Below are 11,927 nucleotides of genomic sequence, written 5' to 3'. Positions count from 1 at the left end.
GATGACTATTCAGATTTTGGCCTGTAATCAGCTTTGGGGACAGAAATCAGATGACCATATGACAGTTTCCATGGAAACTGCAAGATTGGCCTTGATGGGAAGAAAGGTTTACAGAGTAGAGATAATCTGACCCATGGGGTCAAATCAGAGGAACTTGTAAGAGTTCTCTAGGAATATGCCTCAAACCAGTGGAGCAGCAACAGCCATTCAGTGCCATTTTGTACCTTGTAGCTCGTCAGCTGGGGAGAGAAATCCCCATGTGAGGTAATTCCAGCAATGGAACAGGATCAGCTCCTGCAGGGTGTGTAAACCGTGTCTTCTCAAGGCAGTCAGTGACATGAGGGTTCTGTGTCTCCTACCAGAGGACTTGAGATGCAGTGGCTGAAGAGGTTCCCAATCCCATCAAGCATCTGCAAATTCTTCCATGGCTTCTCCCTAAGCCTTCCCCAGCTGCACAGACGGTTGTTTTCAGGAGTTGGGGCTCCAAGATGGACTGACCATGCTTCGCCTGAGGAGTTCAATTTTGCAAGCGATGTCCTGGACTACTGGGCTCAAATGGAGGAGGTAAGAGGGCATCGTGATGGGGCTGTGGGAACAGGAGTGGACTAGTGACTGTCCTAACTAGGGAAAGAGACACAGAGAGATTTACAGATTCTCTAGAGACACAGAAGGACCTACAGCTTCTTCGAGGCAGCTGTGTAGCAGGAAGGGCCTGCACCTGAGGGCTTGGTGCGTAGTCTGTGTGTCTTCTCTGAGTTTCAGTGGTTTGTTGTTGTTGCTGCTGCTGTTTTCTGTTACTTTCTTTCTGTGAAACAGGGATTAATTTGTTTTGAAAACTCACTCATACAGTGGGTAAAAGTGTCTGATGCACATTTATTCTTCCATAACTATGAGCTAGCGAAAGTTTGAATTGGGAGGTTCGTGGAAGTCTGAGTTCTCACCCTCAGTTAGTGGGAAAGTCTGATTGAAATTCAGTTCAGCACATTGACTGTAAGCCATGCCTCAAGAGGGGAGAGACTTTCAGAATGTGCACAGGAGCATATACCACATTTATATAAATCAAGTAACCTATCACCCTGCAAAGGTAGCAAGTCTCCCTGGGGTCCTCCATGTCAGCTACGTTCTTGAGAGTGGCTTCGAGAAGATTTTTCCAGAGAAGTAGTCTCTGTGGCCTGCAGAGACATCATGTGTCGCTGCAGAAATCCACCTTGGTCTCTCTTTTCCCAAGACACAGATGGATGGAAAAGCAGTAGCGGCATTCGGAGATTTGGTAAACAGGTGCAACGTTTTGAACCACTTAAGGTTCAGCCTTAACTGAACCCACCTGGAACTTGTCTTTGTATGGAGACAACTCACCTGGGATGAAGTTGAAGAGTAGTTGTAAATATTAAGTTCTCCATAAGCATGCACTCACATGTTACTGTTCAAGCCAATGTTACCTCCTCCACACCTTTATATCTACCATCTTCCTCTCAGAACTTTCATGATAATGCAATCCCCTAAAAAAAACAACAAAGCCAACAAAACAAAACAACCAAACAAACACAGACCTGTCATGGAGAAATGCTTCTGTCCTTTCTCAGCCATTTTTGCATTTGATTTTCTTCTTTTTCCATTTTCCCATTTTCCAGATGAGAAATTTGGGGAGCGCTTCAGTGACCTGCTTGAATCTCCTACCTATCTAAAATGCAGGGGAACAGGTTTGGGTCTGGGCAGACTGATTCCACAGTCCAGCATTTACCCTAGTCTCACATCTAAGAGGCCAATGCACCTCTGCCTCTGAGATAAATTAGCTTTCTTCCTTGGTTGGGAAAGAAGAGTGTAGTGATAAAGAGACAGTGGTGTTAGCTTGTTCCATGTTTTCTCCACAAAGTTCTCATTGGTGAGTCCACACACCAATTTATGGGATTAACAACCAAGTAAATCATCCTACAGCAAAGTCCAGGGTGGTTGGATTTCATAACATCATCGTCGGCCATTGCAATTTTATCTATATCTCCAACAACCACCGTCATTTACAAACTCCTATCCCATTAATATTGAAATAGCTTAGATCTGTCGGTGTCAACATTTCTAATTGCCTTACTCATGATTAACTCAGACCCCCTCACCATTAGTGTGACTTTTGGAGCCTCACACACAGTAGGCTGTCAATATACAGTCATGGGATGAGGTAGGGTGGGGCCTGTCCTTGTCAGCGCACCTGGGAAGCCTCTGCTTTCTGCAGCAGCACCTCTTGGGATTCACTAGTAAGCATTGCTCAGAAACTTATCTGTGGTCCAATCAAAAGCACTGCCCCAAACTGACAAGGTGTCAGACATATATTTAGTTAGTTATAGCTACAATTACAGTTCTAGTTCTAGTTATGGTTGTTAGAGTCAGAGCTGGAGGTAGAGTTGGAGTCCTGAAGCAATCCCCAAATGTACTCAAGAGAGGCCACATTCCCATCAGCTTCTATGTATTCTGTCTCTCACACGCTTCACTCATTTGTTCATTCATAGAATTAAAACCTGCTTGGTACCCAGCTTGGGGATAGGAGAGTAAACAAGATACACAATGCTCTATTTTCCCTGAAATTTTCTGGTACTTTCTTCATGCTGTTATCTTATGTTAATTGGGCATTCTATGACCACACTTGTGCCTTTTCTCCCATTTCTTTTGCATGTATTCTGTAGATTTTTTCCTTATTCTTACCATGAGGACTGCATACAATATTCTGTAGCAACAAAAGTCTATTTTTAGCTTTGAAAAGTTTGGCCTTAATCACATTAGAAGCCCTATCCCTCTACGGCTCCTTATCCCTCACATTCAACCCCAACCTTATATTCCTGATGTCACAAATGCCACTTCTTTTGTACCCACTTTAATGTGGGTTTATTGTTGTCTTTTAAATATAACTAAAGAATAAAAGTAGAGGCCCGTGAGATGACTCAGCAGGTAAAGGCACTTGCCGCTGCCAAACCTGACAACTAGAGTTCAGTCCCCAGGACCCACATGGCAGGAAAACATCCACTCCTGAAAGTTGTCCTCTGAGATTCACGTGCATGCTCTAGCATGCATAACTGTAAACTCCTGAGCGCACACTAGTGCACACACACAAATAAGTAAATAATTATATGATGTTATTTAAAAAAAAATAGGTGAAGTTACAAGCCAAAATTATAACAATAATCATATTACAGTCTTACAAGTGTCTCCATGTTAATAAGAAAACATTGTGTTTTCTTGTTTGTTAATATCCAGTTCCTTTTATTCCAATGTGAGGACTCCTGGAATTTCTTGTAAGGCAGGTCTGGAGGTGATGGACCCCTCCTGATCGAACTCTGTGAATATATTAATTCTCACTCACATTTGAAAATAATGATAAGTAATTAGTTGTTCTCTCTCTCTCTCTCTCTCTCTCTCTCTCTCTCTCTCTCTCTCTCTCTATTTCAAATATATGATCTCATGTCCTCTCACCTTGCAAAACATCTGCTGAGAACTTGACGGTCGGTCTTCTTGAGGGTCTCTTGGTCTTGGAGAACAAGAGTTGCTTTTCCTTTAGACACTCAACATCAGGCCTGTGTCTCCAGCCTTCCTGTGTAGATTACAATTCCCACAGGTCTCCTCAGGCTTCCCCTGGAGGTGTTGAGTTCCTTGTATTAGACTATTTAGGTCTTTCCTTAAACTCAGTAGTGCAGGGCCTTTGTTTCTTCAGATAAGCTGAACGGCTGTGTCTTCTCCTAAGACTCCCAGACTGCACATAGGCCTGGCAACCCTGTGGGTTTCTTCGTTCTTGTCCTTCATGAGTAACAGTTTCAAGTGACCCACACTCACTTTCCTCCACTTGTTTTTCTGCCTGTTGGCTCTCCTGATGAGCCCCTCTAACGCATGCTTATTCAATTACTATATTCTGGGTCCTATAATTTAACTTCTCTCTCTTTCAGAAGGTTGCCCCTCTATTGATATTGCTGTTGGATTCATTTGGAGTGTTTCTGATCTCTGTTTGATCTTTGTGTTTTTCTTCAACTGTTTGAGCAAATTTAACACAGATATTACACACACACACACACACACACACACACACATTGTCTAACAGACAAGGTCCACACAGCTTGAGTTTCTGTTTTGGGGGATCGATTTTGTCCCTTTCGATAGACCGCATCTCTCTGGTGTTTGTTTGTTGTTATATGCCTGTGGTAATTGATTGAATGTTGGACATGTGGGGGAAGAAGCCTCCCCCACTTTTTTCAGTCATACAGATAATAAAAGAAGGCAGCCGCTAATGTGGCTAGGTGAGAGCTTCATGTCATCTGCAGCCTTTCTGGCATTTCCTGGTCCTTTCTGTGTCCTCTTCCCCTGTGCCAGTTTTCACAGTTACACAGCCTGTGTTACTAACTCCAGTTCCCTCTTAGGAATTCACCTGTGCTGCTTCTCCATACCTTGGCAGTTCAGGTGTGTTCCTTGCTCTGTCACCTCACGGCCACAAGTGCCCACCAATCTTTACACACCACAAACCCTGCTACCCACACAGGGATAACCAACCTGAGAGTCAAACTATGATGGTATTCCCCTGTGACCTTCAAATGAGGCAGGAGAGAAAGTAGTTCACCCAGTGTCTCCTGAATAGACCAGGACACTGCAAATAAGCTCCAGCCTTTTCCATGAGCCTTGGAATTGGGTGGCTTCCTGTTGACTGCACTGCACCACACCACAGGCATGGCAAAAAAGGGCAAGAAAGAATGACACAAAATACCCTGCATTCTGAGTGTGGCTTTAGCTGATAAACTGTTGCAGACCCTTCACTGATTTCTAGAGTTCTCACAAAGCTACTTTGGACAATCTGTTATTATTTGATATTTCTGTGAGGAAACAAGGACCAGTGGGTTCCTTCTATTTGGTGTTCACATCCTACCATGAGTAATACCTTAAATTCAAAATGTTACCTAAACATTTAGCCATGTCTTTAGCTTCTTTCCTTTTGCTATGATACTATTTTATTGAGCAACTGCTTTGTGCTAAACACTGTTAATATGGTTTATTTAAAGTTTACTGCTGTTTAGGCAATATTGTTGTCCCCATTTTATAAATGGAAAAAACTGAGGCAAAAAGAGAAAAATCACTGTCTAAATGAACCTAGAACAGACAAAAGGAGAAGCAGAATTGTTTGTCTTCAGTGGAAAGTTTGAAGAGTATTTGTGGTCACATGTGACTTGGGGTTAGTACCCAAGTCATTCTCTACTTCTCTGGAGCCTGTCCATGTCTTAAGATGGGACCTAGCTGTACTAGGCTCACACTGTGGCTATGGAAGTGCACTGTCCTCTTACTTGAAAGCAGGAGTGATGCTTGGTATCCAATCTTAACTAGGAGGGGAAGAGAGGAGCAGGTCCAGCCTTTTGGTGGGTGAATGGCCAAGGAGAGGAAATAAAATGGAGCTTCAGGGAGCTGAGGGACCTCACCTGCCGTGCCGCCAACATCTTTGAGAAGACTTGTGGCCTGCAGCGAGGAGATCGCCTGGCCTTGATTCTACCTCGAGTGCCGGAGTGGTGGCTGGTGACAGTGGGCTGCATCCGAACAGGTCAGTGACTCACTCACACGCGGGACCCATGGGACCTCAGTGCCGGACAGTAGGTGCTGTGGATGCAGCCTAGAACAGGTGAAGCCCTGGGTCTCCATTCTTGGCTTCTATGCTGGAACCACAGAGGAAGCCTCCGTCCTTCCCTCTGAGAATGGACAGCTCAGTTGGAGACAAAACATTGTCTCTTCCTCATATCTTCCTTATTTTTCAAGTCTGTCTCTTTCTCCCACGCCCACATGTTCACACCCCTTCTTTCTCTTTCCCTATCACTCTGGAATTAATATGCTCTAAACACAATATCATGTACCCCTCCCTTCCTCTCTCAGAATCTGTTGTGGATATTGTGAAACCTACAAGTACCAGGTAAATACCCATGAGCACAGGAACAAAAAAATCTGCTAAAACCCAAGGTGTTCCCTTCACAAACTCACAGGGTAGCTAAGACACAAGGCTAAATTCAGTGCATTATAGTTACCTATACACAAGTAACAAACTTTCTTCAATTATCCTAACAATAGCCTTTAGAGCCAGATTCTCTTTAAATCCAACTGAGAATCATGCACTGGATATGGTAATCAGATCTGCTCCATCTCCTTTAACCCACAGTGTTTCAGATTTCTCTGCATGGTAGTGACATTTTTGAAGCATTCGAGCCAGTTGTTTTGCAGAATACAGCTCAGATTTGGGGTTTATGATTCTCCCTTTGTAGCTCTTCTCACCTGAGCTGCATTTGACTGCAACCCTGCAAAGCAAGGCTGCACCTTCCTCAGTGCACCTGTCAGCATGTGTGAAGTGTGCTTTACCCAGATTCAGGGATAAATATTTCATCACTTAAGTCAGGCAGTATCCGCATGCTTTCTCCTGCATGGTGCTGTGAATCTTTTTTCCCCCAATAGACTTTTATATGATTTAACTCTCCATCAATTGTTCTCAACTGTGTTGAATGCTACTATTGTGGCCTTCTAAGGAGGTTTTCCATTTGTATCATAACATCAGCATTTTATTAATTAAAAATCTCACAGAGAGATGTCCTATCCTTTATAATTACTTATCCATGTTCGTGTATAATTTAGAATCCACATGGGGCTTTGTCTTTCAGGCTTTCACTGCCGTGGCCAGTAGTTGAGGAAACGTCATGCTAAAGGCAGGAAGGCTTGTCTTCACTCGTGATTTCAGCCCGCGGCTGCCTGGCTCCATTGCTGCGGAGAGAGGTCATCGTGTATAGATAGGGGAGATAGGGTAGAACAAACTATCTCGGCCAAGTCATGGAGCCAGGAAACAAAGCACAAGAATCAGGAAGAGATCAGGAACACGATCACCTTTAAAGACACTTCCAGTGACTCATTTCAGCAAAGACTCCTCTCCAGTGGTTCATCCAAATTATGAGTCCATTTATAGGTTAGTCTGTTCATTAGCTCATAGACCTTGTCATCCAAACATCTTTCAACATTTTTGGTCTACCAGCTGGGGATCACGCCTTTAACCTTTGGGGATGTTTCATGTGCAAACTGTGGGAGAACTCATGGATTCTGTTCTTGCCATCACCTTCCTCATCTCGGAATGCATATTCTGTACCATGTCTTTCTTCTCTCCTGCCCTCCCTTCCTGCTTTCTTCCTTGCCTTTCTTTTCCCTTCCCTTCCATTAGCTAATAGAGTACAATATGGAACCAAGAACTAATAGCACAGGCAAAGAGAACATAGAAAGAAAAACTATGTTTCTATAACCAAGAAATGGATAAGGGAAAGCAGGAGGCTATATAGCTGAGTTCTCTGAGGTGAGCAAAATTAAAGAAGGCTAGAAGCAAAGAAAGGTGGTCCAATAATGGGTTCTCTACATGCAAAGAATCCTAGTCAGTATTAACACCATACACACACACACACACACACACACACACACACACACACACACAAAGGCATGCATGCACACACACAAACATTCATACGCATGAACACACACATACATGTGCCCACAGTGTACATACCTACATGCATACGCACAGCCATTTTGAAAGAGAAAAATAAAGAGAAAGAAAGGCACATAAAAAGTGGGAGGTACCTTCAATGTCACATGTCGGAAAAAGAAACAGGGTATCTTCCTGGAGACAGAGGGCACAGGTATTCTACAGAAAAGTGATGTGGAGGAAAAAGTCTGTGTTTTGTGGTCTTGAGGTAGTAGGAGGATTGAGAAGAGGGCATCTAGTAAGGGTGTGAATTTAGTGGAGCAGTTAGGCTTGAACTCATTGGCAGTGGTTATGCTGGATAAAGAGAACATATAGGAACATGCAGAGAAGAGCGTGGCTAAACTTGAGGTAAAAGAAACAGGGACATTCTATGTTACCTTAAAGTACTGATGGGGAAGAAGAGGAAATGGAGCAGTGAGTATTGAATGTCAGCCCTGAATGTCAGCAATGCTGTCTGCGCAGGGACCGCTACCTAATCTGGCCTAATGTACCTAATCTGGCCTAATGTGTGCAGCCTAAGATCCCCTCTAAGATCTACCCTCTGTCTGGACTCATCTAGAGTAGAAAGGATTAAGAGCCTACAATTTGTGTGTGTGTAAGAATCAGTTGGAGATCTTAAGTTTCTGATTATGAGTGTGCGATTATAAGGATGAGACTTGGCACAGGATGTGAGACTCTCAATCCCCCATGGTATAGAGGGTCAGTGGGCCATATGTTGCCCAGTATTGTGGGAATTCTCAGCAGATAAGCTGGGCCTATGCACATGGATGTGAAAGCAAGCCATCCTTTCTCACCCCTAGGGGTCATCTTCATGCCTGGGACTACCCAACTGAAAGCCAAGGACATTCTCTACCGAATACAAGTGTCTCAAGCCAAAGCCATTGTGACCACAGATAGCCTTGTCCCAGAGGTGGAATCTGTGATTTCTCAGTGTCCTGATCTGAAAACCAAGCTGGTGGTGTCTGATCACAGCCATGAAGGGTGGCTTAACTTCCGGTCACTGATGAAGTGAGTTTTTGATCTCATTAAATGTGATTTCTGAATAGAGAATAGGGAAGGAAACCATCTACTTCCAAGCACTGGGAGACAAATAGCTAGCATAAGAGGCCCTTTGAGACTGGATTCTAGAAATTCTCTTCCTAGATATGTTATTCATCCATTGTAAAACCTGGGATTCTTGCTTCTCCTCCTTGGTTTCCTTGGCCTTTGATTCCTTGTCTGAAAAGTCAGAAAGCTGAACTTCCATGTTTTGCCATTAAAGTACATTCATCCCAGAGGCCAAGCAAAGGAATATTGTAAAATCCGAAGACACGTGTATTGTGTATTCCATGTAGATGAGGAACCTTTTCATATATAAAAATGCATATATGAAGTTTAATGAAAATAAATTTTCAACATGAAATGTGAAACTTGAACATGGTGTGGTAGTGTATAACTGTAATTGGAGCACTCAGGAAGCAGGAGCAGATGGATCTCTGCAAGCTCACAGTGGGACTTGTCTACATAGCAAGTTCCAGGACAGCAAGGGCTACACAGTGAGATCATTTCTGAAAAGCAAACAAGAATAAGAAACTAAATTTCTAATTTCAGTGGCATAATGGAATGGTAATTCTAGAGGTTGCTATCTTCCATTTCCTGAGTACCTTTGTGGCCACCTTACTAGTAAGCTTAAGGTAGGACTAAAGAAAGACATCATACACACACACACACACAACACACACACACACACACAACACACACACACACACACACACACACACACACACAAATACATTCAGACATATCCAGCAATACTCAACACGGGTAGGAACTATGCAAGGCTTGCTTCCTTGGTGTAACACCTCCATTTCTAAAGACATTTGTTTCAATAGTAAAGCCAAGTGACCTTTCATAAAGTCAGAGAGTTTGCTGAAAACAGTTTAAGATCAAGAAAATGTTTGGGAAATCATTCAGATTACCCAGTCAGTGTAGTGCCATGGCTTGCTTAGGAAGGCCAGCAGTACTGGTGTTCCTTGATTTTAAGTTTATTTTCAGGATTAAAAACAACAACAAAACTAGACAGCTTACTTATACAATCAGAAAAGGCTCAGTGCATCCTTTAAGAAGCCGCTCCTGACAACAAGCAGATCAAAGGGATGAAGCTTCCCCTGCTTCCCACCCAGAACTGATGGGATCTCTGTCCAATAAGTTCCCATTTCCAGCTCACTTAAGACTGGTGCCACAGAACAGACAGTACTAGCTAAGTGTTATGTAATGTCTTAGTCCATATCTTCTTTCGAATTTTTCAGTTAAAGACAGACCAGGCCCTTTGTCCAAATCGCCCCAGTCTATGGGAAACCTCCACCATTTGTCCTCTAGCTGTGCAGATTTCCAGGTTCCCCACTTGATACTTCATGTATGTTGTTGCATCAACAGAAGATAGGAAAACAATAATGTGATTTTATTCTTCCTTTGCCTTGAATCTCTTTGCAGATCAGTATCCCCAGACCATACCTGTATCAAGTCAAAGATGAAGGATCCCATGGCCATCTTCTTCACCAGTGGGACCACAGGTTACCCCAAGATGGCAAAGCACAACCAGGGACTTGCCTTTCGGTCTTGTATCCCTTCATGGTAAATAAGAACACTTATTTAAAGGTTGGGCCCCAAGTCTGAGGTAAAGGGTAGGTACACACACACACACACACACACACACACACACACACACACACACATGCATTTTGAGGTGATGGCACTCTGGGTGGAAGTGTCTCCATCTCCTGCCTGGCTTCTGTTCTCTGTTTTAGCCTCTGGAGGTCTGAGGGATGAAAGTCTGAGATCAGAAATGCTACCTGACATAGTCTCAGGGTCACACAAGAGATGCCTCTGGGTTCTGCTGGGCACTCTCATCGGAGGGCATTCTGCAAGCCAAGTAGCCAGTCACTGTGTCTCTGACAGTGGGAGAAAGACAAAATGCTGTCTAGGTGTCACCTGCCCAGAGAGCCCGCCTTTCTTCTCTTTTATGGGAAAAATAGACTTGGCATTTCTCACTAATATCGTGCCTGGAACTGAGCTACAACAAGTCTGAACTGAGCACAAATACATGGAGGTGGCTGGGCAGTGATGGCTGGTCCTTTCATCTGGTACTTGTGAGACGGAGGCAGGTGGCTCTTTGTAAGTCTGAGGAAAGTCTGGTCTACACAGTGACATCCAGGACAAACAAGGCTACACATAAAAACTGTTTCAATGCAAAAACACACACACACACACACACACACACACACAGAGAGAGAGAGAGAGAGAGAGAGACAGAGAGAGAGAGAGACAGAGACAGAGAGAGAGACAGAGAGAGACAGAGAGACAGAGAGAGACAGAGAGACAGAGAGAGACAGAGAGAGACAGAGAGACAGAGACAGAGACAGACAGGCAGAGAGAGACAGACAGAGAGAGAGGGGGGGGGAAACTAAGCCTTGGTGAATTATTTCAATAAATTAAGCCAATTGCCTCCACCCCTTATCTTCTTCTTCCCCAACTGTTAATATTCAGAACAGACTGAGCATCATTCTCTAACTTATTAACCAACACAGGAGCAAGAAAAGGCAGACAAGCAAGAACCTCCTCCTTTTCATCTTCTGGCCATTACCCTTTCACTAACTGCCTCAGATAAACCATCTAAACAGTCCCATGATCCCTAAAGAAATAGAAGCAGTCCTTAAAAGTCTCCCAACCAAAAAAAGTCCAGGACCAGATGGGTTTAGTGCAGAACTCTATCAGACCTTCAAAGAATATCTAATACTCCTCAAACTATTCCACAAAATAGAAACAGAAGAAACACTACCCAATTCATTCCATGAAGCCACAATTACACTTATACCTAAATCACACAAAGATCCAAGAAAGAAAGATAACTTCAGTCCAATTTCCCTTATGAATATTGATGCAAAAATACTCAATAAAATTCTCACAAACTGAATCCAAGAACACATCAAAACAATCATACATTAGGATCAGGTAGGCTTCATCCCAGGGATGCAGGAATGGTTCAATATACAGAAACCCACCAACGTAATCCACTATATAAACAAACTAAAAAAAAAAAAAAAAAACCCTACATCATCATCTCATTAGCTGCCCAGAAAACATTTGACAAAATCCAACACACTTTCATGGTAAAAGTTTTGGGAAGATCAGAAATTCAAGGCCCATACCTAAACAGAGTAAAAGCAATATACAGCAAACCAGTATCAGTACAGTTATCATCAAACTAAATGGAGAGAAACTTGAAGCAATCCCACTAAATTCAGGGACTGGATAAGGCTGATTGATCCCTGCTTATTCAATATAGTACTTGAAGTCCTTTCCAGAGCAATTAGACAACAAAAGGAGGTCAAAGGCATACAAATTGGAAGGAAGAAATCAAAGCAGATTA

General features: G+C 43.2%; 1 protein-coding gene across 1 annotated transcript in view; it reads left to right on the top strand.

Annotated features, from left to right (window-relative positions):
* Positions 1-372: 372 nt before the first annotated feature.
* The window catches only part of Acsm1 (acyl-CoA synthetase medium chain family member 1), a 32,165-nt gene continuing 20,610 nt past the window's right edge, over positions 373-11,927 (top strand). The window contains exons 1-4 of the mRNA XM_052175073.1: positions 373-564; positions 5,347-5,557; positions 8,320-8,527; positions 9,992-10,132. Of these exons, the coding sequence (XP_052031033.1) occupies positions 373-564; positions 5,347-5,557; positions 8,320-8,527; positions 9,992-10,132 (752 nt within the window). The remainder of the gene's footprint in view (positions 565-5,346; positions 5,558-8,319; positions 8,528-9,991; positions 10,133-11,927) is intronic.

Source organism: Apodemus sylvaticus, chromosome 1, assembly GCF_947179515.1.
Source record: "Apodemus sylvaticus chromosome 1, mApoSyl1.1, whole genome shotgun sequence".
Lineage (NCBI taxonomy): Eukaryota > Metazoa > Chordata > Mammalia > Rodentia > Muridae > Apodemus > Apodemus sylvaticus.
Note: the sequence above shows the minus strand (reverse complement) of the source record. Positions and strands in the feature narration are given on the sequence as shown.